This window comes from Aythya ferina, assembly GCF_964211825.1.
Source record: "Aythya ferina genome assembly, chromosome: 15".
NCBI classification, from domain to species: domain Eukaryota; kingdom Metazoa; phylum Chordata; class Aves; order Anseriformes; family Anatidae; genus Aythya; species Aythya ferina.
The window spans coordinates 8,832,896-8,858,268 of record NC_140314.1 but is presented as its reverse complement, the minus strand read 5'-3'; the positions used below and the strand labels follow the sequence as shown (position 1 = coordinate 8,858,268).

At 41.5% G+C, this 25,373-nt stretch overlaps 3 protein-coding genes across 5 annotated transcripts in view; all 3 read right to left on the bottom strand.

Moving 5' to 3' along the window:
- Window positions 1-959: 959 nt before the first annotated feature.
- Window positions 960-5,859, bottom strand: RPS15A (ribosomal protein S15a). Its single transcript, XM_084536744.1, has 5 exons — window positions 5,698-5,859; window positions 4,586-4,723; window positions 3,898-3,977; window positions 2,286-2,371; window positions 960-1,092 (listed from the first exon to the last, which is right to left on the bottom strand). The coding sequence occupies exons 2-5, from the start codon at window positions 4,716-4,718 to the stop codon at window positions 999-1,001; spliced, it is 393 nt and encodes a 130-aa protein (XP_084392870.1). The 5' UTR covers window positions 4,719-4,723; window positions 5,698-5,859; the 3' UTR covers window positions 960-998.
- Window positions 5,860-6,650: 791 nt separating this feature from the next.
- ARL6IP1 (ARL6 interacting reticulophagy regulator 1) lies at window positions 6,651-13,239 on the bottom strand. Its single transcript, XM_084536738.1, has 6 exons — window positions 13,130-13,239; window positions 11,305-11,438; window positions 9,552-9,671; window positions 8,657-8,774; window positions 7,908-7,992; window positions 6,651-7,686 (listed from the first exon to the last, which is right to left on the bottom strand). Exons 1-6 carry the CDS (start codon window positions 13,163-13,165, stop codon window positions 7,568-7,570), a joined length of 612 nt encoding a protein of 203 aa, XP_084392864.1. The 5' UTR covers window positions 13,166-13,239; the 3' UTR covers window positions 6,651-7,567.
- Window positions 13,240-15,423: 2,184 nt separating this feature from the next.
- Window positions 15,424-25,373, bottom strand: part of SMG1 (SMG1 nonsense mediated mRNA decay associated PI3K related kinase) — a 66,615-nt gene continuing 56,665 nt past the window's right edge. For all 3 annotated transcript variants that reach the window (XM_084536736.1, XM_084536735.1, XM_084536737.1), the window contains 12 exons: window positions 24,915-25,065; window positions 24,635-24,824; window positions 23,937-24,406; window positions 22,791-22,928; window positions 21,717-21,869; window positions 21,198-21,377; window positions 20,749-20,976; window positions 20,101-20,312; window positions 19,795-19,901; window positions 18,899-19,078; window positions 18,698-18,804; window positions 15,424-18,037 (listed from right to left, as the gene is read on the bottom strand). In XM_084536736.1, coding sequence (XP_084392862.1) covers window positions 17,960-18,037; window positions 18,698-18,804; window positions 18,899-19,078; window positions 19,795-19,901; window positions 20,101-20,312; window positions 20,749-20,976; window positions 21,198-21,377; window positions 21,717-21,869; window positions 22,791-22,928; window positions 23,937-24,406; window positions 24,635-24,824; window positions 24,915-25,065 — 2,194 coding nt within the window. In that variant the 3' untranslated portion in view covers window positions 15,424-17,959. The remainder of the gene's footprint in view (window positions 18,038-18,697; window positions 18,805-18,898; window positions 19,079-19,794; window positions 19,902-20,100; window positions 20,313-20,748; window positions 20,977-21,197; window positions 21,378-21,716; window positions 21,870-22,790; window positions 22,929-23,936; window positions 24,407-24,634; window positions 24,825-24,914; window positions 25,066-25,373) is intronic.

The window sequence follows — 25,373 nt, the reverse complement described above, 5'->3', positions numbered from 1 at the left end:
TTTCTATCAAGAACCACAAATTCAAGTTGTTCTAAGCTGTTGAAACAGGCTTGCTACGTTTCAATATGAGCATTCCTAACAAACACTCCAAGAAAGCAAAATAAGGCACAGATTTCCAACTGTTGTTGAAGAAGCCTGCTTCCCATTCTCTACCATCTGCAAGCAGCTCTTCAGCAGCACTCATCTGCTGCGTGTGCTGCTTTTAAGGAAATTTGCTGGTATTTCTGTATCAAGCACACTACGCTGTCACACATCACACACTTAAAATGAAGACAAACAACTCATTCCATACAAAACACACTTTCTTCCTCACTATGACAAGTGACTTACAGAAATCCCATTTTTTTGCAATCATGCAAAGCAGCTGCACAGCAACTGTCCTGCCCAAATTCTGATGTTTCAAAGGACTATCGAACCAGAAACACAAAGGGAAAGGAACAATTCACCCTTATACCTTAATTACTCTTTAACACCGTATGATTTAAGAATTCTGTGATCTAAAGTCAAACTTCAGTCATCTAACTACTCCACAACCCTACATCTTGTAACTTAATACATAATCTTAAACCTCAAGCAGTAAATAGTTTCTGGCAAGGAATCTTCTATTATTTGGCCAAAAAGTGAAGCTATGGAGTTGCACTTTTGTAACTGTGGTGACCCACGTATCTAAGAGCTAAGAAGTGATCTCACCAGCGGGTATCAAAGTACAGTTTAACACAATAATTTCTCTACTGAGGATATTCTGCACAACTACCTGTAGCCGTCATCCAAAACAAATGGTAACTATTAGAAGTTTGTTGTATCATTAACAGAAACTAAAGCTGTAACCAGGAATGTGTGGAAACCAAGTGTCATTTGAAGTACAGGCAGAGCTTAAGCACTGTTGAAGAGCTTTCTGTTACAAGCACTATTGCAGGTACCGTTACAAGTCATTAAAATACCAAGTGGAAAGACCAGAGTCCATTTGAACAATTTATTAGTAACCTCTTTTACAAGTTTTAGAAAAAGAATCCCAGGATTTTGCCTCCTGTGTGTTTTCGCCTAGCCTCCTCATGGTCCATGATGCCAGCTGAGGTTGTCAGAACAATGTACCTATTAAGAAAGAACAAACATTCAGTTTATTGTCAGTTTTGTCCTGTGTTCATGCAGAGCTGATGGCACTAACTTCATTTTTGTATTACAATAGTAAGATTTGATTCTTTCAGTAAGAGCCTAACATAGCTAAGATCATGTTATCAATGAAAAAGGAACTTCTCTCACAACTCCGAAACACACAAAGCACGTCCACAACCTTCTGTTCTCCAGTGAGGTTTACTCACACGTTCCTACCAGAAGTCAGGTTAGCTGTTTCAGCAGTAGCAAGTAACAGTTCTCAGACAAAATCTTCTTCTATTTCACAGACATTTTTCCTGGGAGCAGGTAGAGTTGCCATGGTGCCAGACAGCTCAGCTCTGAATGCTTTGTCACTCACTGTTTTGAACACTGCTCAGCCTGATGCAGATGAATATCTGGACCCAGACTGACAACTGAAGCAGCCTGAGTCATTTCTAATGCCATCATTTGGATTATCAGCATACTTCAAACATCTTCGTGTTTGAAAACCTCCTGTCCTACCACTCTATAAATACTCTTGAAAAATCTCCATATGACAACACATGCTAGTCAGCTATGTAGGTACAGCTCAACTAAGCAGCTTATCACCAGAGCTTTAAGAAGAGAAATGACAAGGAACTGTTAATCCTGCCTCTGATGGGGCAAAGTGGCTGAGCTACTGCAATTTATTACTCTCGACTTAGTGAGTTTGGGGAGGGAAAAACATACTGTAACATCTGTGTTTCAGAGGTTCAAAACTCATTGAGTCTTGCACCACTTAATATCTTATTCAACTTGTACACAATCAGGAAGTGTAAAGTACTGCAACCCTACTGCAACTCAGTCATCTACTGACTTCCCTTACTCCTCTCCCATCTCTAAAGAGCAATTCATAAAATTAAAATGAGCAACAGAAAAATCTTGTTTTCTTGGTAAACTACAGAAGTGGTGAAACCAGGATGTACCAAAGCCAAGCAAAACAAAAAACTGTTCTTGGTTCATAGTGCCCCTTTAGAACTGGTTAAAAGGAGTATTTGTATGGAAGTTGAATTTTTAGGCTCTTATCTCCTTTTAGACTAATGAGTCAAGTATCACAGGACTCTAACTCAGGCAGTATCAAAGTGTAATTTAAAAAAAAAAAAAAATCAGTTTCACATATGCCAGCCACGGATTCACCTCCTCTCCATACTCACCCAAACTGACGCGAAGGCAGTAGGTTGTTCTGCCATTTTTCCAAATCCTTCAGCTGAACATCAAATCTGGGACTGATTACACCACACTATAAAACAGAATTCCATTATAAACTGGAGAACTGTATAAAGTGCATTTTGTACACCTGTCATTCTAACTCATTATATGAAAGAATTAAACAACTGCAATTAAAATATTCTGGCAGCAAAAGATTAGAGTATCAAAAGCATGTATCATCACTGTAGTACGAAATAGCTTTCTCTCAGAGAAACCACGTCTCACAGTTGTTCAGCTTTTATTTCCTTAGCCTCACCTCCTTCCTCTTGCCTAAACAGAGTGACACAACACTGCTGCTAAACAATTTAATGACTAGACCTGGGAGAGCATAAAAGCATGCTATAAACCATTAAAGATTAAGTAGTATCCTACTTCATCAAAAAACTGAGATTATTCAAGGACAGACTACTTCTAATCATCATACGGAGTTAGCAAAAAAAACAAAACAAAACAGAACAAAAAAAAAAAACACTAGGTTTTAAACAGGGAGAAAGTAACACACACAAAGTTACCAGCATCGCCAAGTTAATCGTATTACTTACTGACCATAACCACGACTAGCACCTCTAGTTACCTCACTGGCTCCAATTTTCTTAACTTCCAAGAGCCAAACAGGACATCTTACTGCAGTGATGGACATTTTCCTGAACCAAACAACTGTTCTCTTATTGCAGCTGTTGAGAGAAACATCACATACAGCTGCACCCTGCAAGATCTGCTACAAAATCATCCAGAAAGAGTTCAAGAAACACTATTCTCTAACCTGACACAGATTATTTTTATGACAGACACATAAAACTAGTAAATGGGGGTTGTGTCAGATTCTTTGCCACTACACTGAGGCAATTTTCAGCTGCATTATCTGTTCATCATGGAAACAGACCTCAACATGTTTTTGCAAATTAACTTTAGCTTTCTTTACTTAAAAACCACCTCTCATTCAAATAGCTTAACTAGAAACAATGGCGCACAGCATGTCATCACAGAAGTAGAAAACTACTCAATATCTTAAGTCAAAAGCATTACAAAAATGCCAAACACCTAGAAGTACCTCGTACACCCCAGGAATTCACAAAGCACTAATTAATGTAACATTTACCTTTCTCTCAACCACAAGCAATGCTCATCTGGCAGCAGCAGGGGGGGTTGGCTCTCACCATTTACAGGTATTAAACATCAACTGGAAAGCAACTCAGTTGCTCTCTCCTATGACAAAAGTCTCCTAGATAACTACGGCGTCAAATAAAGAGAAATCACGAGATATCAAGGAAGTCCTTAAGAGAAACACATGGTACCTACAAGCTGACTTCCCCAAAGATGTGGCACAAAGATGTGGCATGGTGTGTTTAACAGAAATGTAATTAGCCAACTGAACTATTATGAACCTAAAGTTTAGTATTTGATAACTACTGGTAACACCGATATTACTCTCGTTTACATGGACTTAATTAAACACCCTCTTCTCACGAGTAATTCATTCAGAATTGGAGCAGACAAACAAAAAAGCCTCATTTAACCATCCCCCCAGAGAAGTGAATTCAGGAAAATGAATCCTACCTTGTTGAGTCTGCCTGTGAGATTGACAACAATCTTCCCAGCTCTGTGATCGTCAATTATCTCAAATTCACCAATGTAACCTAGAGAAGATCAGAAAACGGACAAATCAAAACATGGTAACAAGATACAGCACAGCTTGCTTGACACACTTCAAGCATCTTAAGTCAAAAAAAAAAAAAACAGCACTGTAACACTACAGCATCCGCAAAATTCCAGAAGTTTTTAGCAATTATGCTTTAAGTTACTTTACGTGTGCCTCTGATATGGCTCAGTTGCACCCAAATATCAATTGCTGTCTTTAGTTACACTCTGTAAAGGTGGAACCCATCTGAAACAGTGGTTGGTTTGGTGTTTTCTTCTCCAGAACTTGTCCTGGACAAGGACACTTGTGGTAATTCTAATGTTTGGACTTCCTTTATAAAGAATACTGTAACAGTATGTAAGAAGTAATCAATAAACTTATCCCCCCAAAAACAATTAACAGCACACTCACCTAGAAACATGTCTACGTTCATAATTTATAATCATTTTAGAACAACAATTATCACCAATTCACTGTGAAAAGTCTGAACAGAACCAAATCAACTCCACAAGATGCTCAAGTTTACCTGAAAATCTCAGTCACTAAAGCAAACCAGACAGAAACCCTGAACCAGATCAACATTAGCACTGCGGGGTCTCCACTCACCATGTTTCATCATCACAGTTAAAAACCGGACGATTACTTTGGAGCATGGTCTGATGAGAACTTGGCGTTTCCCACGTTTCTCTGCATTGTTGATGCTTTTGAGAGCATCGGCCAGTACGTTCATGCGCACCATGGTGCCTGGGGGGAAGGAGAGAGCCAGTTACGTACACCAGGTTTCCATCAGGGCCACACTGACAGAAGGATGCCTTTCTAAGGCTGATTTTAGATCTAAAAGACCTAAGACTGACAAAAAAAAAAAAAAAAAAAAAAAAAAGTTGTGCTAAACCTCAAAAGGCATTCTGAAGCAAAAAAAGCAAGTCAATACACACTCAGGTGTGCTCAAAAGAATGCACAGCTGCTGTAACAACTTGGGAAATCTTGGGAAAGAAAAACTTGGAAAAGTGTTGTTTAAACTTGAACTTTACCAGTAAGCACATGTGAAGATGTGAAGACCACCACGAAGACATGTCATCCGTGTGACATCTCTCCCAGGTGAGCGTTTGGGGTTTTATAACCCAGTTACGCAGTATCAGCCCCACTCAAGGACCAGCCCATGCATGGCATTAACCATGCTAGACGCTGCTTAGCTTGCTCACCACCAGAGGAGTTACAGGACGACAGTAACACGCGGCTCTTCCACCCAGGAGCATGGGCACCAGTTCTTGCACTCCGGGGACGAGGACAAGCGCCCCGAGCCGTACCATGCCCACCGAGCCACCCCCAACCGAGCCAGCGCGGCCGCAGCCCCCCAGGCAGCCCCCAGACCCAGGGGCCGCTCCCCGCGGGCCAACTCCCGCCGCACTCGCGGCTTCAGGCCGGAGCCGGGCAGCCCCCCCCGGCCCCGGAGCCGACCGCGCCCCCCCCGCCGCCCGCCCCGGGCCTCCCCTCACGGCCCCGCTTCCGCCGCCTCCCTCAGCGCCCTCCCGCACCCCCCCCCGGCTCCCCGCGGGCTCCTCAGAGGGCCGGGCGGGGGCGGCGGCGGCTCAAAGCGGCCCGGGCGGGTCGGGGGCAGTCCCCGGGGCCCGGCGGGGCGGGCGGGGGCGGCGGCAGGGCGCGGATGGCGGCGGCGAGCGGCGGATGGCGGCCGGGGGCGGCGGCGGCGCCCAACTCACCGGCGCCGCAAGATGGCGGAAAAGGAAGGGGCCGGGCGCGCCGCGCGGAGTTATGGGAAGGCCGCGGCCGCGGGGTGGCGAGAGCGGCCCGGAGAGATCTCGCGAGAGCCCGCGAGACCCGGGCGGGAGGCAGCGGCGCGCGAGGCTCGGCCCCTCCCCATTGGTCTGGAGGCGCTTCCGGGGCGAGGCGGCTTCTCGCGTTCCCATGGCGACCGGGACGCTGCCGCTACGGCGGCCCCGAAGGGACAAAAGAAGCGGCGTTGCGTGAGGGCGGGGGCAGCCCTGGAACGCGGCACAGGGCCGGGCCCGGGGCTCCTCCTGCCCGCAGCCAAAGCACGGGGAGGCTCCTGGGGCACGGCTCCCCCCGGCTCCCACAGAGCTCCAGGGGGCCCCGCACGCCGGCAGCACACAAACCGTCACCCTCAGCCCTTCAGCATCCCCATGGCAAAGCTGCAGCGGGAGTTCACGCCGGAATTTACACCTCCAAAGGAACGCACGGCTCCTGCTGTAACGGAGCTGCCTCCCTCTGAGCCAGCCCCAGCACGGGGCAGCGGTGCCAGCAGGGCTCCCAGCACCCGGCCCCCGTTGCCTTTTGACATGCCCCATTTCTTCCAACAGCTCGTGCCAGTTAAGCGGAGCACTTCCCAAATGAATCTCTGCAGCTGAGATCTACTCCAAGATTCACTTCCTGAGCCTGACTGTCCACAGCCCCGGGGGCTTCCACCAGTGTTAATTAACCACAGGTGGCGTTACAGCCTCACAGCCCGCCCCCCTCCAGCAGGAGCTGGCCCCACACTGCCAGGAGCTGTGCGGATCTCAGGGAGGTGCTGCAGGAGGACCCAGCCACGCACAGGACTGCCACATGACACAAACACCACTTCCTCCTCCAGTTCCTCAGATGCACACACGGGATTTTTTGTATGGTCACAAAGAACAAGTCTGGAAGAAGTTTCTTCTTACTCTGTATTTGCCTATTCAACAGGTACAATACACCAAGAGTTCATTTTAAAACAGTAAACTTTTAAAATGCATTAACACAGGTTTTAGCTTTCCAAAGAAAAAAAGTTCAGTTTTTAAAAAAGGAGGGAGGTCATAGAAAAGCACAAACAACTCAGGCTTATTTACAACAGACAAACTTAAGAAGTTCAGGGTGATATGGTGTACAGACAACATTCATAAGACCAAACATGCTACATGGCTCTGTGACAACAGCAGTTTCAGAACAATCAGCTGTTAAGGTAACACACCTTACCTCATTGTCTACAGTCTCAGTGCAATAAATTGAGGTTTACACTACAGCTACAGAGCTACAATTTATATATCCAGACCCCAATCTAGCAGATGATCTGGTCTATGCAGCCAGAAAAGCAAATAGACAACTAGCTCACCTTCTGCCCCAGATGTGGGTACTCCCCCCCTCAGCTATGATCATTCCTACCCAGCTAATGGTGCCCCTTCCACAAGGCTCAGTAGTAACAAGCTTCCAAGAAGAAGTTTCCAGAACTTTCATACTTGCTGTAATTACAAGACATTAACCAGTGAAGCTACAGGTTATGAGAATGCTGTCGCACACTACAATCGGGATGGGGCATTTTTGTAAGGGACCTCTTCATTTGCTGACAAAACTAAAGCTCCGCATGGCAAAGGCCAGGATCCTTCCTATGAGATAGCTGCAGGCTGCAGAACCTTAACCTGGACAGCAAAAGAGAGAAACCCAGAGCAGCTGCTAGTGACATTTTGACTTCATCAGGGAGCCAATAAAAAAAAAAAAAAAAAGCAAGCCAGTGAGCAATACTACTTCTATTATCTTATAGATACATTAATTCTCAAAACTCTTTCCAAGGAAACTTTGCAAACAGCAGTCAAGTCTTCATTCATTTTTCTTTTCCTTGTGCTTGAGAAGCTTGTTTATCTCCCTTTTTGCCATTCCAACATACTTCGTAATGATCCCATGCTGGTTTAATCCAGGAAACAGCAGCAAGAAACTCACTAGAGAAACAAAACCAAAAATTATTTACTAACCCTTTAACAAGCTTCTGTCACCTTGCAATTCCTCACTTCCTGTAAGCCCCACTAACTGCTGAAAAACAAAAATGAAACCCCAAGCCAAAAAAAATCCCTCAACAAATAATCAAGTTTTACTTCTACCAGCCTCATACCATTTTAGGAAGCTAACAAACTCAGTTTTGCTTTGCACACTACACACTTACCAATGAGATAAGTCAGAAAGAGGTTGTGAACTTGCTGTCCAATCCAGGCAACCACAGCAAGAGAACAAAGCATGGTCATGAAGTACTAAAACAAGCAAAGAGACCAGTTAACCACAGATCTGTTGGTAATTTTCCGCCTTCCCCTCAGCATTCAGCAACATGTCAAAGTTTAAAACCTGCTAAAGTTCCCAGGTCATGCCCATGCAATACACACAGCCTTGTTAGCATTGTGATTAGAGACTGTCTGTACATTCCCTTTTATTTTCAGGCCATCACTATTACAGTAAAGCAACTCTTTTCTATCCCTCACACCTTGCTATCCCCACTGGTAAAACTTCTGCTTCACTCAGCACCTGAAGCTTTATCCTCATCAGTATACTTCGTAGCTCCTGTACTTACACTGACACATTAAGGTCTTGCTTTTCAGGCAGATGGTGTGCAACTGAAAACACACCTATTTTAATGTGGTCTTTACAGGCTGTTTCTAAAAACTGAAATATCCAAAGAAACACAATTTATCTTTATTTTAACATCAAGAGTACGCTTCTAATTGAAGCAGTATTGCAATTTTAAAGACAGGTATCCTGCCACTCAGGGTTTGACTAGCATGTGTGACTGGCATTAAGCCACAGGCAGAATCATTGGTTCCTGCTTCAAGAATACTGGTTTATTCAGACATGTTCCTTGCTAAAGAACTTCAGACTAAACAAAGCAGAGATCATTTAAAACCAACTCCCAGAACTCATTACCATTTTAGGCTTCTCTTCCTTTATTGTGAAGAGACGTTTCCACCAGCCAACAATTCGGCGACGAGACTTGACCAGGTTGCTGCAAATTTCATGAAATCTTTGCTGCTGTTCTGTAGTCCTTTTTTTTTTTTAAAAAAAAGACAGGAATAAGAACCCAAGTTTTCATCTCTTTTTTTTTTTTTTTTTAAAATGTCTCATACTATTTCCCAGCAGAAAGAAAAGTTGTCCGATACTTATCCTGACATTTGCCCCACTTCATTTTGTACCCTATTTTTAACTGAGCATTGTCTCTCAAATCAACTCCGAAAGAACCACCGAACCACCCCTATTCAGAACAGGAGAGCACTGCTTTTAATTATTCAATACCAATGTGCATTCCTTTAGTACATTAGGCAAGAACATTTATCCACTAGTCAAAGCAGACTAGAATTTTTAAACACAAAATTCAGTTCAAATATGGTTCACCTCCAGTGTACTGTGTTCATAAGCCCTGCCCTTCTTTGAAGTTATTTCAATCACTTATGATCACATTATCAGTCTTAAGATCCCTGGGCATTACTTCATCTTCATATTTACAGCTACTACTTTTTCCAAACATAGAATACAATCCCCTTCATATTTTTAGCAGAACTAGAATCTCTAATGGACCGCAAAGAATGCGCTCTACGCCTTCAACAGGAACAATGAAGACATATTGCAGTAGTTACATTTCAAAAAAAAAAAAAAACAAAAAAGCAAGACATTCTACATGAGTTCTCACCTCATATACTATTGACATTGTCAATTGCAAGGACTACATAGGAATCATTTGACATTTGCGAAGTGGTAAATACCCATTTTGCTAAAATTAATAATTCCTTTACACTCAAGCTATTTAAATTTGAGCTTTTCTTACCATTTATTAGAGCCAAAGATCCTAGGTGCAAGAGCAGGAACAAGATAATCAGCCAGACAGAGGAACATAACGAAACAGGAGACACCTGAAAGAACTGATGGATCCAAGTAGTAGATCATCCTGGAAAAAAAAAGCAATAATAAACACTCAATGTATTCAGCCATCTCAACAGATTGGCTAGGGACTTCAAATAGTAGACCTACCCCTTTGAAAAAAAAATTGAAGCTGGACAAATTTGCTCATCTTACTCATGAAAAGAGGTTTAAGCACTGTACTTCAACTTCATTACAAGGAAATTCAGATGAAAAGATCAAAATACAATTTTCTGAATGCACTTGAACATAAAGTGCCGCAATACAGAAAGCACAATATGATGTTCACTGCAAGTAAAAGTTCATTATTGCTCTCCCAGAAGTTGAGAAGTTGAGTTTGGGATGGGGATGAGTGAGGAAACACGTGAAACAACTAGCTAGGGTGAAAGCTCTCATCTTGTTGGTTCTTAAGTAAATCACAGGGTCCAGATACACTCCAGGCTGCTATTTACTGCCTCACCTGCAACAGCTAACCAAACCTGTTTCAGACAAGGAGTCACAAGCCTCCAAGCAGGACAGTGCTGTGCTCTTATATATGAGGTTTGCCACCATTTAAATGCAGCTGTACAGGTAGTGGACAAGAACTAGCTTTTCTCATAAGCGTGTTAACATTCAGTTGAGTCCTGTGTAACTTATTTGCACTTTGCAGAACTTCTTGAACAGTGAAGAAAGACAAACCACTGCAGGGCCAGCTTTCTACACATCTGGCACAGTGCTGCTGTGCTGAACATTCGTCTTCAATACAGCACCAATTAAGAATTTGAAGCTGTTCTATTTCCTTCAACTATTATTCAACATGGTATTTCCTGCAGTCACATAACTTTTTAAAATTACAATTACTTTTAAAAATTACTTTTCAGTTTCATTTGACTTCCACCCTCCTCACCTCTCTTGAGGGCCATAAAATTTGCATTAGCCAGAAGACACTGTTCCTACCTCACCTTATTCGACATTCGTACGTCCCCTCTTTTCCTTAGTCCAACAGCGCATGCAGCTGCAACTCTCCAGCTGGTGTGGACACTTACCTGTACAAGGTAGGAGCCACCCTGACTACCACCATGGCACACAAAGGCATGGACAGGCCTCCAGCACGCCCATTTTGTACCCCCGTCAAAAGACAAGTTACATCCTCCCACTTTGACTCAATGCTGCATTCAGCCTGTCATTCTCTTCTCTTCCTTTCTCAAAGGAGAAAAGAGAATCTAGAAGGACCAAGTTGTGTAAAACCAACTGAATTTGTCACTAAACACCACAGCAAAGACACAGAATAGCTAGTAAGGAAAGTTTGCCCTATGGAAGCAGGTTTTTCCTTATGACCATAATGGTATTGCTGGTGGCTTAGGGCAGAAGGCCAGAAGATGACCAGATCTGACAAGCAGAACACACCAGTGAACAGCACACAGCTGAGCATGCTGAAGAGCTACAGCAACTCCGCCTGCCAAACAGCTTCTGCAGAAAGCACCATCCCCCCAGTAGGATGCGACTTGTGTTACTTCCTGTTCCCAGTTCTGGGTTTTTCTTTTCAAAGTTTACACGCATTCAGAAATAGAACTCGAAGAGCCTTCCTATGTGAAGGTTTTAAGACATCTTTGTAGTCTTGTCTTAGCGTTTTGCTACTAGCCATGAGCGCACTGCTCATGCTCTCTCTATGAGCTACTTACAGGAAAGAAAAGGAAACAACACTCATCAGCGCAAGAGGAAACCAGGCTCTCTCCCAGCGAAGAATTTTATCAGTCATCAAAATCACTTCTCCCCATCCTTGCAACTGCTCTTCCAAGCTAGCAGTTTCTGCAGCCTACACAAAAAAAGAGAAGAAAGTGTTATTACTAACCTGAATCAGATTAGTTCCCACACAAAGTAGCTGAAGAAAATGTCAGAGACCCCAGCCACGAATCCAAGTAATTAAATTATTAATAATGCACTAAATTATGACACAGTAGAAGGGAAGTAACAGTGTATCTTACCAGGCTAAATGCTACCTCCTCACAGATTTTTATCAAGGTGTTCTCCTTGAATCTTCCCTCAGTTTAGTGAAAAGTCAAGTTTTAAAGCCCAGCTAAAACCCCTCAACTTTTAATTTTCAACATCAGGAAAACATATTTTAAATAGCTCTCACACTGCAGCATTTTCAAAAGATCACTAACACAGTTAATCAGTTTTCTAGATGTTGTCCAACACTAACATTTTGCTATACGGAAGATAGCTGAAAACACTCAGAAGTACAGTATGGAAAAGTTATCCAGCTGATCACACTTGGCATGCAAAGAGAAAGTTTTCCTACCAGTTGCCCACGACAGTGACCAGGCAACCTTTAAACTGCTGATCACATATTATTCCTCCATTCCTCCCCAGGCACCTTTCGCAGAGAGACCCTGCCTGCCCTGGCACCAGCTTGCTAAGCAGTTCACCTCAGGTGTGCCACATTTAGCATGGCTTAATAGTTTGCCCTCAGGGGGACAATGGATCTCACAGATTGCAAAATCCTCATAAACACGAATGGAGCTGACTGCCCCCACAGTAAGGGGTAAAAAGCCATGGAGACCTGCACATGTGCTGTGCAGAGATAGAGCAGATGTAGTTCTCAATCACATGCTGCTCTTATCTTAAATGGCCTGACACCACTAAATATGGACAGCTGAGCGCAGCTACCACTGTAAGGCATAGTTTACTTTTGTCACACTATCTGAATTATTTGAAAACCACATTTAAGGGCAAAAAAAAAAAAAATCAGAAAGCTATCTCACAGACTGCTGAATACCCTTCAGTCATTATATCTTCCTCGTGTTATAAACACAAAACCTCAAACAAAACAGCTGCTTTACTCCAGAAATCAGTTTATGATAAGCTGGTTTGGCTTTACTAACTCCAGCTGTATGCATTTATCACAACCAAGAGAAAATTAATGGGAAGCATACCAGGAGGTAAGAGCATTATTGATCATGGTCAGGGTACCACAAGTCAGCTTCTGTCAACACCTAAACACTCCTGATGGGCAGGATCTGGCACAGTGGTGTTTCCCCCCCCTCCCCTCCCTTAATTAAAAAAAAGCTTCCATAAGTGTGAACTGTTGTGAATAGGGCATCCACTCCTCTAGGATACTTGAATCCGAAGCAGACTTTTCCTGCAGAAGCTCAGGCTTCCCTTCCACCCCCAGGCTGCTAAGGGTTTCCTTCACCCCTTCCCAGGCGAGGAACAACAAACGCAGATAAATAACGCTCTAGAAAGCTTCCCTTCTTCACCTTTTGCTTTTTAATGCCTTTCCAGCACCCACGCTTACAGTTACAGACATAAAGGCGTTTCTTCAAGCTTAGGAGCATTTCAGCTCCCCCGCCCAACAGCCCGGCCGCTGCCCCCTCCCTCAGCCCCGGCGCTGAGGGGACGGCCGAAGGAGCCCAAACACAGCCGCGGCCGTTAAACGGCACCACGAGCACCCCGAGCAGGGCAGGGATCGCCACCAACTCTCGCCCGGCAGCCCCATCCCCTCACCAGCTGGTAGGCGCTGTTGTTGTCGCCCTCCGCCATCTTGTGCCGCCCTCCTCAGACCGCCACCCCCGCCGCCTTTTGTAGCCGCCGCAGCACCGTGTCCGCGTCCCGATTGGCCAGCTCGAACGCCGCGCGGGCCAATCGCCGAGCCCTCGCCGCACCCACGCCGCAGCCGGTTGGGCGGTGAGGTTTGAAGCGAGGCGGTTGACCAATCAGCGCGCGGGGCGGGCGCCTCCTCCCTTCTCTCCGTCGCAATGCGACGGCGGCGGCGGGCGGGGCCCGGCCTGAGGGGCGCTGAGGGAGCTCTGCCGGAGGCGGGGCAGCGCAGGGGCTGTCAGCGCTCGGCGCGTGTTTGTAGTTTAAATCTTTGCCCCCCCAGCGCCGGAAATGTCGTTTTTAAGAGGCAAATAAGTGGAAGGTTTGGGGTTTCGTAAAATTCATAGAGTCATTAGGGTTGGAAAAGCCCTCCGAGGTCCAACCACCCCCTACCACCAGTGTCACCCACTGACCGTGTCCCCAAGCACCACGCCCAACCCCTCCTTGAACGCCCCCAGGGACGGTGACCACCTCTGGGCAGCCCGTCCCAGCGCTGCCGGCTCCTTCTGACAGAAATGTCTCCTCATTTCCACCCTGAGCCTCCCCTGGCACACACCGAGGCCGTTCCCTGTGGTGCTATCACGAGAAGGGCGGCTCCTCTCCCCGGCACACAGGGCTCGAGGGCGGGTTTGGGGCTTAGGACGCGGGGGGCGCGTTGCTGAGGCAGCGCAGGGCCACGGGTGTCTCAGCAGCGAGCAGGGCAGCAGGAGGGCTGCGAGGCAGCACCGCACCCGGGGGGGATTCCTGGGTTACCACACAGGAAGGCTGCCCGGCTCTGACAACCGCAGCTGACCCAGCTGGGGTAATTGCCACCTGTCCACCAATTTTATTTTTTTTTAGGTCAGTGCAGCATGAGAACAGACATGGGAGAAAGGCATTAGGATATAAGTATTTTTTTCTGACACAGCTTCCTCAATGTTACAGTCACACATGCTATGAGCTTAATCATAGTCTCTGCAATGCAGTGGCAAACGGAGAGCAAAAAAAAAAAAAAAAAACCCACATTTTTAATTATTCCCGGCACAAAAATTGCAGTGCTTTTCCAGCCCTTCTCCCCAGTTTCATGGAGAGGAAAAAATGAAGGAGAGAGAGCAGGCTACCGTCTCAGATGTACCATCTACTTTAACATGTGCCTGTACTGAATTGTTTGATCTTTTCCCAGGTTCTCTTTGGATTTGCTCAAGATTGTATATAAAGAACAGATACATGATATTTTTGAACATCTTTCAAATTCATTTGCATGTTATTAAAATCTAAGAATATCTTAGTGTACTGTTTTGCACTAAGAAATGGTGGAATCCACTCTCAAAATCCATAATTGCACCACAGCACAGCTCACACAAAAGCTAATTTCTAAAGCAAGTGATGCCTACAGTGATTTTGATGAAAGTATTTGAGAAAGCATGGTCTCAAGCAGAAAGCATAATGCATTGCCTTTACCATTCCTAGGAGCATTTGCAGCCTCCATAGCTATTTGATATAACCATCCAGCTCCTGGTTTCACCCATCTGTATGATTCTCACTGAAAAACACAACTACTTACCACCGAAAAAAACCAGGAACTTCCATCATCTTTAATGCCACTGTCAGATTCATCGTCTTCGAGCTAGTCTTTCACATGCCAGCACCTGAATCAGTTTCCCATCCAAACTTTCCTCCCATTCAAGCGAACCCCTGCAGATGCCATTTCCTTGTGTGCTTCTCCGTGGCTGAGGGGCAGGTGGGATAGTGAGTCTCACGGGGTGCCCTTTCCGCCCCAAAACAGCAGAGCTGCACCAGCACACTGCACTGAGCAGAGCATAGGGTCCTGCCCTGCTGCCCAATGCTCCCCAGCCAGACTGGTGGAAGCACAGTGTAAAGTGGGCATCAAGCATCACCAACGCTTTTATAGAAACTTCATTACAAAAACTTATAGGATATTTTCTCATTTTCCTTGGAAAAATTTTAGGTTTAACCAAGTCTGTACCAGTGTGCCATATTGTCACCCTTCACCAAGAACATGGCAGCTCACAAATGCTGACAGTCACACTAACTTCTAAGCATGTTAGGTGTTTAGGTGTCTCTTCAATGTGAGCTAGGCAAATATAAGTCTCTGTAGAATCCTGTTTTAATTTAGGATTTGTTTTATATTAAGCATTTTATTCTCCCCCATAACTTTCAAAACCACAAGTAGTTTGACATAAGGAAATTATGAATACACATTTTATTTTTTAAAATTTTATTAAATTACGCAGTAAAGAACCCATCTCCACACAAGTGTTTCATTTCTGGATAGCAGAGGTATAATACATGAGCCACAGGTGAGTGCATTACCCCTCCCTTCCCCCCAGCTTCCAAGAAATAAAACAGCATGTATAATACACTCTTGTTACTCCGGTACTCCAAACAGATTGTTCATAAGGTCATTTTTAACTGAAGAAAAAGTAAAAAAGGACCAACAGTGTAAAGTGTCTTGTTCTGCATATGAATGTTCTTCACGGCAACATTCCAATACCTTCTTTCTTGCAATACTCGGCATGGCAGAGGGTTCAGGACAGTGGAATGCATTTGCAAGGGTATTGTTAAATATAAAGCCTGTGACTTCCCTAGAGTTATTCAGGCAATCAGAATGCAAAAAAAAAAAAGGCCATATGTCTGTTGAAAATTCTTACACTTCAAAGTGCATATCCACAAAAAATTGGCAACAGAGTAGAAATTGAATCCTAAGACCTACTGAGGAGGCAGAGCAGTTAGTCAGCATAGTGCAAATAATGAAAATAATACAAGTTCTTCTACTACTTATGCCTGGTGTTAATTTGTATTATCTGAAACTAGCCACACTTTCTACTCAGATGAACTGCTGCAAATCCATTCAATTGAATGAATATGTTGCCAGTAGTGAGCTTGGCTCAAATCCTTTAATACTTAAATTTTGATTGAAAAAATGCTGTATTTAAAGTGTGCTTTTACTCTGAAAAGTGACTAAAATGGCATAAAGGATCTTCCCATACCTCATTCTTCAGCAACTGTCTGTAATGAACTCACAGAGTTTACAAAAGATAAACACTTTTCATACATAGCTATGCAAATTTATCTTGGTTGAGAATGCCAGTGTGGATTTCTGCTTTAGCTATCAGCACCTGTAAGATTTTGTTGTTGTAACTGAATTGTTAGATTTATTTGCTGTAAGAAAAAGAGGTTGCCTTTTCCTAAAGGTGTCCCACTTAAAAAAAAATGAAGCAAGAAGTATTTTAGACAACTCTCAGACAAGCAAGACATAGATCTAAGAAGATGCCATTTTTAGAGAGACTTTTCTGATCATAATCACACTTGGTGTGCAGAACTGATTTGAAAAAAACTTGGTGGAAGATTGGCTATGGATGCATTATTGAACAACCATCTATAAAAGCAATCTGGCAAAGCAAAATTACTTTGCAGAAATTTTTACAGATCTGGTTGAACAAAAAATTGGAGAGTCCTTCATTTCCTGGATTATATGTATGCCCCTGTGAACTGAAGCACTATAATTTACAAGTGTGAACTAAAAGTATTAGGAAAGTGAAGTAAAAAGCGTATCACTCTACCTCCACCAGAACATCACTTTATTGTTTATCTGTCATCAACAATGTAAAACTCTACTAGATACTCTATCCTGGTTTTTAAAAAGGTAAAGATTACATTGGATTAGCTACGTCGTACGAAAGAAACTACAGCAATCACAGTAGAATGAGATTGGAGGGACAATTTGAATTACAAAAAAGTGTACACTGCAAGCAGAGGGAAGTGCACATTAAATCAAATGCCTGTAGGATTCATTACTTTTAAATGCACAGTGACAATTTTGAGAAACTGTACATAATAGAATCACAGAAATGACTTTAAAATAACCAAAATTACATTTTGCATTTGACCATCCAACTCATAAGTAATCATTGATGTTCCGTATTTTCAGTGCTTTTGGAAAATTTGTTTACCAAACAAAATTTAAGTTGTTAATTTGACTAAACTGTGAAGTAGAAGGATTGAAATAAAAAGTATATTGGAAGTACGCCTAACCTACAAGAATAAGCCAAGAGGGGTGTATGCAAGGAGAGGCTGGGAGGGAAGAAAGAAAGGAAAGAGGAAAGGGAGAAGAGAACAAAGGCTTTTTCTTCTATCTCAGAAGTTCTTCCAATGCAGCGTATTTCTGATGTACAGCTCTTTGCTTTCAGTCCATTTCTGAAGTTTACGTTTTGTAGCCTTTTTCCGTACTAACTGGTCAACTCAACCAGCACTGTTGCCAAGCAACAGGAGTAACAAGAATCTGAATGCATCAAATCTTCCTTGCTGTGATTTCTTCATGGCCCCATTTTTTCTGTTTTTCTTTGAACAGGGTTCGGTGTTTCCTGAATTGTTCACAGGGTCAGGTGGAATTGAGTTCCAAATCACTCTGCGGTTTGTAGCATCCCGATTTCTTTCTGCAGCTAACCCCCAGACACGTTTGCAGTTCTTCCAGAGCAGAAAGACAAACCGTGTTGTTCAAGCGGTGAACGTGCACCCTTGACCTTGGGGGTTGCAGACCATTGTGTTTAGCGTATCCCTGAGTGCAGCTATCCTGCAGGATTCACTTCCCAGTGCACCGAGATTTCCTAGGTTTCCTCAGATTAAGCCCCAGTATGCATCACCACCGACTGTGGTGCGGCTATGGATGCCTGAGGCCGAGTTGATTCTGGTGGATGTCTGACCTCGCTGAACCAGACTGATCTGCTTTCTCCCTACTCATACCCAGGCAGTCCAACCTTCATACAGCTGAGCCAAGTTATCTAGATTAGTTGCTTCCTTAATCACAAAGTCAACCTATTAAAAAGGTCAAACAAGTAATTAAAACATGCTTTTTTTTTTTTTTTATAGTGCTTAAGCCATCTTAACATTTACTGTAAAATTTCTTCCCCTGCAAATACAAAATTTCAGTAAGAAAATCTATAGTCGCTGTAAACTTACATAACTTTCTGTATTCCAGATAAGAAATAAGAATTTCTACTGGAGGAGCAAAAAGAGATCAAGCATCTCATTCATAACCCCTATACTGAAAAGTCACAACATTCTCAATTTTATGGGTCCTCTGAGAACTTCTCAGAGAGAAGCATTGCTGTGTTATGCCTGTGAACAGATCAGTCTTGTCCTTCACACAGCTGTACAAAACTGATACTCACTGGTTACCAAGAGCTATGTAACAAATGTTAGCTTACTCGTGTACAAAAGACCATTTTATCAGATTCATTAGATCATATAAATCTGATACAGGAAACAAAAACATTGGATAAAAATGCAGCAATACATGGGAAAAACATACCTTCACTTGCTTTGGAATTTAAATAGCATTTAAATTCCAAATAAAATTTAAATATTTCTAAAGGGACCACAAAAGGATTTCAGTCTTTAAGACATAGTTCATCATGCATACACACATACTTACTATCAAATATTTAAAGCAAGGACCGGTACTTTCCAACTAACCTGTTCAGCAACAGACATTCTCCTGTTGGGATCCACATCTCGGCCCTCTAACTTGGCTTTGACTCTCTTCCACACGCTAACAGCATATGAATTCCTTTCCTGCACAGCTAAAGGCACAAAATAGAATTCAATTTTACATTCCTGCATGGAAGCCAACTGAGGAGTTTTTGCTGCTGTTGCCCACGGTACTCCTTTATTTACCTTTTCCTGTTTTAGGGTCCCTGGCTGTCTTTTTGGGACTACAGGCAACACTTTTGCCAGTTCCTGGGACTGTGCTCGGAGGAGTATCTGCTGACGTGGCAAGATTTTTCTGAATTAGCTTTCTTGCATTCTGTGACATCACCTCTGGCTGAGTTTTCTGCCCCGTATTGCTACGTACAGCTGTGAAGGAAGTTAATAAATCATTTAAAATAGATATTAGATACAAAAAAGCACAATTAAATGTGTACCAAATGCAGTTATCAATACTTCACCATAAACAAATGCACTTTATATGTGTAGTTTAAACTGTGCACCGCTTCCCTCTTATCATTTTCTAATTTATTTTATAATTTCTTCCACTTTACAGAATTAAACAAGAGGTTTTATTCTACTGCAGAACATTTTCATTAAGCATGTTTTAATGGGATCTTTCAACCTCTCAAACCAGATTGTTTTATACAGTTCTAAAATGGAGTTATTGCTCTTGATAGAAGTCAGGAACTTGTGTTTAGTCCAAATATTCAGAGTAGAGTAAGTTTTTAAACAGGAAGAAATATGTACTTCAGAGGAAGTTTATTCATGTTTATAACTGCAAAGAAATTAAATTATTTTGGACACGAATACATTTGTTGGGTGTCAGGATTAATTCTCAAGTCACTATACATTTTAATAACTTCAACAGGAATTGTAGTTCAGTTTATATATATGACAACAGGTTCTGTGTATTCTGGGCTTTGTGGAACAAATCCAGATCTCAAAGACTAAGACCAAATGGTGCAGAATGACATGAATTTTATAGGCTTATATAGTCTAATAAATTTTGAAATGCAGTCCTCATAAAAAGTTAATTCCCTCTCTAATAGGAATTCCTAATATTTGTACTTCTTCAATATTACCTGCAGCAAAGGTTGGTTGATATGTAGCAGCTGATGTTGGGCTTGAGCATTCATTTGATGTATCCGTGACTAAGGGTGATGCAAAACTCACTAGATTATTGTAGACACTAGAAAACACAATGGAGTCAATAAAAACACATGGAACTAAAGTTATTGAAAACTCAAAATGAAAGTTATAAGTCAAACTTAGCAAAAAGATTTCTGTATTTTTAAGACAACCACCAACTATGTACTCCTTGTTGCATTTCTGCTATATGCAAATAGATTTAAATAATGTCTTCAGCTGACAGAAGGTGACTTTCTTACCTTTGGCTCTGTGTTTTTAGTTCTTTCAAGGTGGGAGTTATTTCCTGCAGCATTTCAACATGTTCCTGACTGCGGACTTGACCCATAACCTGAACTAATGTAAACAGAACTGTCTGAATATTATCTTGCCATGATTTATATTCACCCAAGAACTGCCTAACACTATTCTCATAGGGAACATCTTCACCATCTGCCAAAGCTGCTTCTTCATCCTGCAACAAAGATGTGCAAAAAGATTAAGTACTTGCTATATCTTGGCAAATAGAATGAAACTGAACATTTGTTAGCCTTATCAGTTTGCCATTTGACTACAAATAATCATAACTTTCAGTAGCTATATTTCAAAACAAATTTGAAAATGATTATTTTCCTGATGAAAAGCCAAGAGGATTTTAAAAGCATAAAGAAAATCTTTGAACAGATGATGAAAAAGGGTTTAATTTAACCAGAACCCGATTAACCTAACTCCAGAAATAAAAGCTTCATAACATTTATTTAATCTTTAAAAAAATCATGTCTTGAACTCCACATGCATGAATGCATTTCACTGTTTTTATATACTTCAAAAAGCAAAGTTACTAGTGCTATTTTTCTTCAACTGTACTGACATGGTTTTGAGCAAAAAGTTTAATAAAGTTTCAGGCATACCTTTGCCATAGCTTTCAGTAGATGCTTGACATCTCCAAGTTGTCTATTATGACCCGTGAGCACAGTTTTAATACTATCCACCAGATTCTGAATTGTTTCACAAACTGTTTCTATTTGTTGTTCTCTCTCTGTCTGTACTGTTCTCTGTGTAGATATTTCTTGGGTCAACTGCTTGTGAGCTGAGTGAAGCCATTCAGAGCTGCCAATAGGATGTTCAAGACCAGTGCCCTAAAAATAAACAGAAATATTTCTGTATCTCTATCCAGAGATAAAATTCAATTACTGTGTCAGTGCCACTGCCAAGTGTTTAGCAGGTGATGGAATAGCTGCATAATCTACAACCCATTAGGAGGTACGCATAATATTAACTTCAAATGAAAGACAACATGGAGAACTCTTAATTATAGCAATTCTGTAGAGCTACATATTTTGTTTTGATTTTTACTCACCACTCTCTGAAGTAACCGAAGCTCCAGGTCAGAGACTGAGCTGTTGAACTGTGATGCAAACGAACACATTTGTTGACAGCGTTTGAGAAGTTCAAATAATGCAGCATCAAGATTTAAGGCTTCTGCTGTTCTAGTACGTAAACTTTCAAAATGGATGATATTACTGCAGAGGAAAGTAACCTGAAAGTCAAAGCAAGAGTGAGAAAGAAGACATTCCAGTTAAGCTGCATATTACACAAACTGTATTTGTTCCATATCCTTAGGAAGGAGAATTTTAAATATAGAAGTAAAGCCCCTCTGTTACAGTAACAGTATCATTTCAGGGTAATCCAGCCCCTTGGCAGCTCTCCCTTATATGATTCCCATTGCTTTTAAAGTGGGATTCCCAGAAGTATTTGGTTATCTGTGCCTGCTCTTTAAATGCTGATTAGGCAAAGTATCTGCTACATAAATCAGTTAATCTCAAATAGGAAACGGAAATTGAATGCACTTATCAAGTGTGTACTACACATATAGTACCTGACTTGCTCTTTGACTTTCTTTCAGGACAAGGTTTCTTCTTTCAGCAATAGTGGCATCAAAATCTTGCAAGACTGGTGCCAGTGCAGGATTAGCACCTCCTGCCCATTTTAAACGCTGCTCAATACTTGCTTCAAGTGCTGCTAGTTTCTCCTGCAATGGGGGAGAAAAAAAAACACAGGCATATATCAATATGTATCCACTATATCATATTAAGACTAATTTAAAAAGAAATTATGCATATGCAGCACAAGCAGATACATTTGCAAACCCATATACTTAAAATACGGAGGCATTCATTAATGACAAATACTAGCCTATGCTGTTTAAAGATTTATTTTCAATACACATCAGAACTGGATTTGATTGTTATGGAAATTAAGTCACCTGTCTACATTCTACCCAGCCAGAAAAGAAAACACACAAAAACAAGTTAGAGTAATCACATTTCTAGATTAAAAATTAGATAAAAATTCAAGGAGTCCTAGATTATTTTACAAATAAACTTCAAAAAATTATTAAAGGATCTTCACAACTAAAATCAAAATTACAATTCAACAAGCTAAACAGTATACATATATATTTTTAAAACAATTAAACTACCTATGTTGCTGATATCCGAAAGTCTAAAAAGATGAGTCAAGCCAGAGCATACAGAAATCTCAATAGAGTAAGCGATTTGCCCGGACCTACAAATGAAGTTTCTGACACTTGATTGCAACAGAAATAACAGTAAGGATGACTTAAGTCTGATATTTAAAGACTAGGTGCATATCAGCCTTCAGAATCAAGTGGTTTTTTATGTATCAGGGTTTTTGCTCATGAAATGGTATTCCAGAGAGAATACTGTGTATTAGGAGACAGCAAAACCAAATAATGTAGTAGTACACATAATCAGTGCAACACTACACAATCAGAGCATGACAAAGTAGATTGGAAAAAACAATGAAAATACCACAAATTTGTGCTTTGAGAGCAAGAAAATCCAGAGGTGGCAGATAATCTTGCAGCAAGCACATGGTTAGAGTCACACTCCAACATGCTACTGAAAAAACTCCCCAGAAACAGCCGTACCTGGACTGTTGCGATTGAAGCTTCAATCTGACTGAGTGTATGAAGTTTCTTCTTCATGCTGGCTAAAATTGCAGAACGAGGTGGAGGAGTAACAGAAATGGCTTGAGGGCGACTAATAAGGAGATCTTCATGTTGCCACTTTAAGAAAAAAAGAACAACACTTGACTGTCAATAATTGTGAAGCAAAGTATGTTGCAATGAGCAAACAGTAGTTCTAGTACTCTGGCACACCTTTTAAAATGCTCTTATAAGAATTAGGTGTCAGAAGACAGAACCAGAACATTTAAAATTTTAAAACATTGAATACTTAATTATGTAAGTAGTTGTGATCCATGTTTTGTTTGCTTGGACACTCTGATGACCATTAATCAGTCATTAACTTAATAGGAGTTGTTTACTCACATTTCTTTGATCATCAATATTTGGAAACAATTTACTTGTGATGCATAACAATCAAAACAGACAAATTTTCTTACCAGTCTATGAAATGGCTTAGTAATCACCTCGGACAAAGCCTCTGACCTTAACCTACAAATCACTATAAAATCAAGATCATTGATATTACAATACAACTGGATACCAGCATAAAGTTCAAGGTATACAATGGTATTTAACTAAAGTCTCAGAACAATGCTTTCAGGATCAGTCCTGCTACTATTTATGTTTTGTAATGAGGCAACCAGGGGAGCAAGGAGAGATTTCACACATTAAGACTTAGAAGAAAAGGAAGAAGATGACATTCAGCAACACATACCCTCTGTTTTAAGCAAGCTCCTTCTCTACAGTCATATTCTATATAAAAAAAAAGGCAGGAGGGAATAGGACAATATTGCTAGTACGAAAGCAAATGTATTGCTTTTTTTCTCCTAATAAAAGACTTAATGGTTACTGAAAAAAAATTGTATTCACTTCAAGAGAATTTTCACATTTGTATCTTACAAGACAGGAAGTCTTCCAAAGAAACTAGCTGTAACACTTCTCCTTACATATTTACAGAATAGTCTAAAATCTGAGTGTGATAAAATCCATAAAAATACTCTAAAGCTCATTCAACAAAATATATATTTCCTGTACTGCTTAGACACAGTAACAAAATCTCATTTTCCACAGGTACAATCTGGAAATAAACACATGGTGTAGTCTTACCTGGAACATGGCAATATGCAACTGCACTCTCTGAAGACTGGTCTTGCAAGATGAAATACTAGTTTCAAGTCTGCGCACTAGATCATGCTTCTTCCACGCTGTATCATATGAGCTAGCTAATACTGTTGCCCTGTTCATCACCAGCTGCGAGAACTTGCCAATTTGGATATTGTGCTCCACAGCTTTCTTGCACAGGTCATCCACAGAAACTTTGCTTTCTGCTCCAAAGTCTTTAGCTTCTACCTGAGCAATGATATCTACACCCAAAGCACTGATGAAACTGCACAAAGTAAGTCCCAAAGCTTGATTTGGAAGGCCAATTAAAAGCTGTCTCACAAAGTCAGCTGTAAAAGCCTTGATTGGTTTAGCCATTTGGTCTTCACTAAAACAAGAATTTCTATAAAGGGCTTTCACATTGACAATCTGTACAGGTCCATTTACTGCATTCTGGTCTTCAAGGGAACTGATTCCTTTTAGAAGAAAAGAAACATTTTTGTTATAAACATTGGATGCATCTAGAAAAATATTATCAGACATAAAACCAGCAAGATTACAGGAATTTATTTTTAACTTCTAGGTACTTGCCATATATGAAAGGGGAGTTACAATATAAGTGACTCTCATTTTGTGTTCTCCTCTAAAGAAAATGGGATGAAGAGTAGACAAAGTGATGCTGCGTATTGGTAACATGCACTTACCTGACAATGTTTTTGAGAAGGTACCACAGAGTCTGAAGAATTCTTTAATTGTTTGTAATCTCTTCAGAAAGAAAATTTCCTCTAGAACTTGTCGATTGTTGTCATCATCAAAGAAGTTAACTTGAGTGCTGCGGGCTTCCCTAATTATGTCAATCTTACGCCAAGCAACAGGTATTTCCATCTTGTTTAGCTGAGCAATGTAAAGGAAAAAAAAAGTTCTGATTTATAAAACTCTAATACTCCTGGCTTAAAGAGTACTTAAAAAAGAACAAATCAATACCTTTTCAATCAATAAACCAAATGCAGTTTCCACTTGAGCAAACATTCCATCAAATGCTACCAAAAGCATCTGACCAGCTGACATTTTGGGAGTTTCATCAACAGAACCATTCCTTGGCTGAATCAGCTCACCATACTGCGCATGAAGTACTCTTAAAATAAAGATGTTTTTAAAAGAAAGAAGGAAAAATTACATGTTTTTACTTAGTCTCCAACAAATAAACAGAAACAGGATTTTCTCAAACTCATTGTTCCTACAGCTAGAGCAGTTCAGAATTAAGCTGATTTTTTCCCTGGGCTCTTTGTCCTCCCCTTTTCCATATGATTCTGCACATGAGTTCTAATGCTGGACTTGTGAGAACAGTCAAGGATGTTATGTAATACAGGATTGTATTAAAGAATCAACTATAAAGTCAAATGATAGGTAGAGGATACAGTCTACACTTCCTCTGATCATGGT

Excerpts from the sequence above, each read along its gene's own strand:
- ARL6IP1 (XM_084536738.1), bottom strand. The coding sequence starts at position 13,165 with ATGGCGGAGGGCGACAACAACAGCGCCTACCAGCTG. Across the intron at positions 11,439-13,129 it reads ACAACAGCGCCTACCAGCTG|GCTGCAGAAACTGCTAGCTT; the intron begins GTGAGGGGATGG and ends TTTTTTGTGTAG. Across the intron at positions 7,993-8,656 it reads AGGAAGAGAAGCCTAAAATG|TACTTCATGACCATGCTTTG; the intron begins GTAATGAGTTCT and ends TGCTTGTTTTAG.
- RPS15A (XM_084536744.1), bottom strand. The coding sequence starts at position 4,718 with ATGGTGCGCATGAACGTACTGGCCGATGCTCTCAAAAGCATCAACAAT. Across the intron at positions 2,372-3,897 it reads TCACAGGCAGACTCAACAAG|TGTGGTGTAATCAGTCCCAG; the intron begins GTAGGATTCATT and ends TCTGTTTTATAG. Across the intron at positions 1,093-2,285 it reads CTGCCTTCGCGTCAGTTTGG|GTACATTGTTCTGACAACCT; the intron begins GTGAGTATGGAG and ends CTTTCTTAATAG.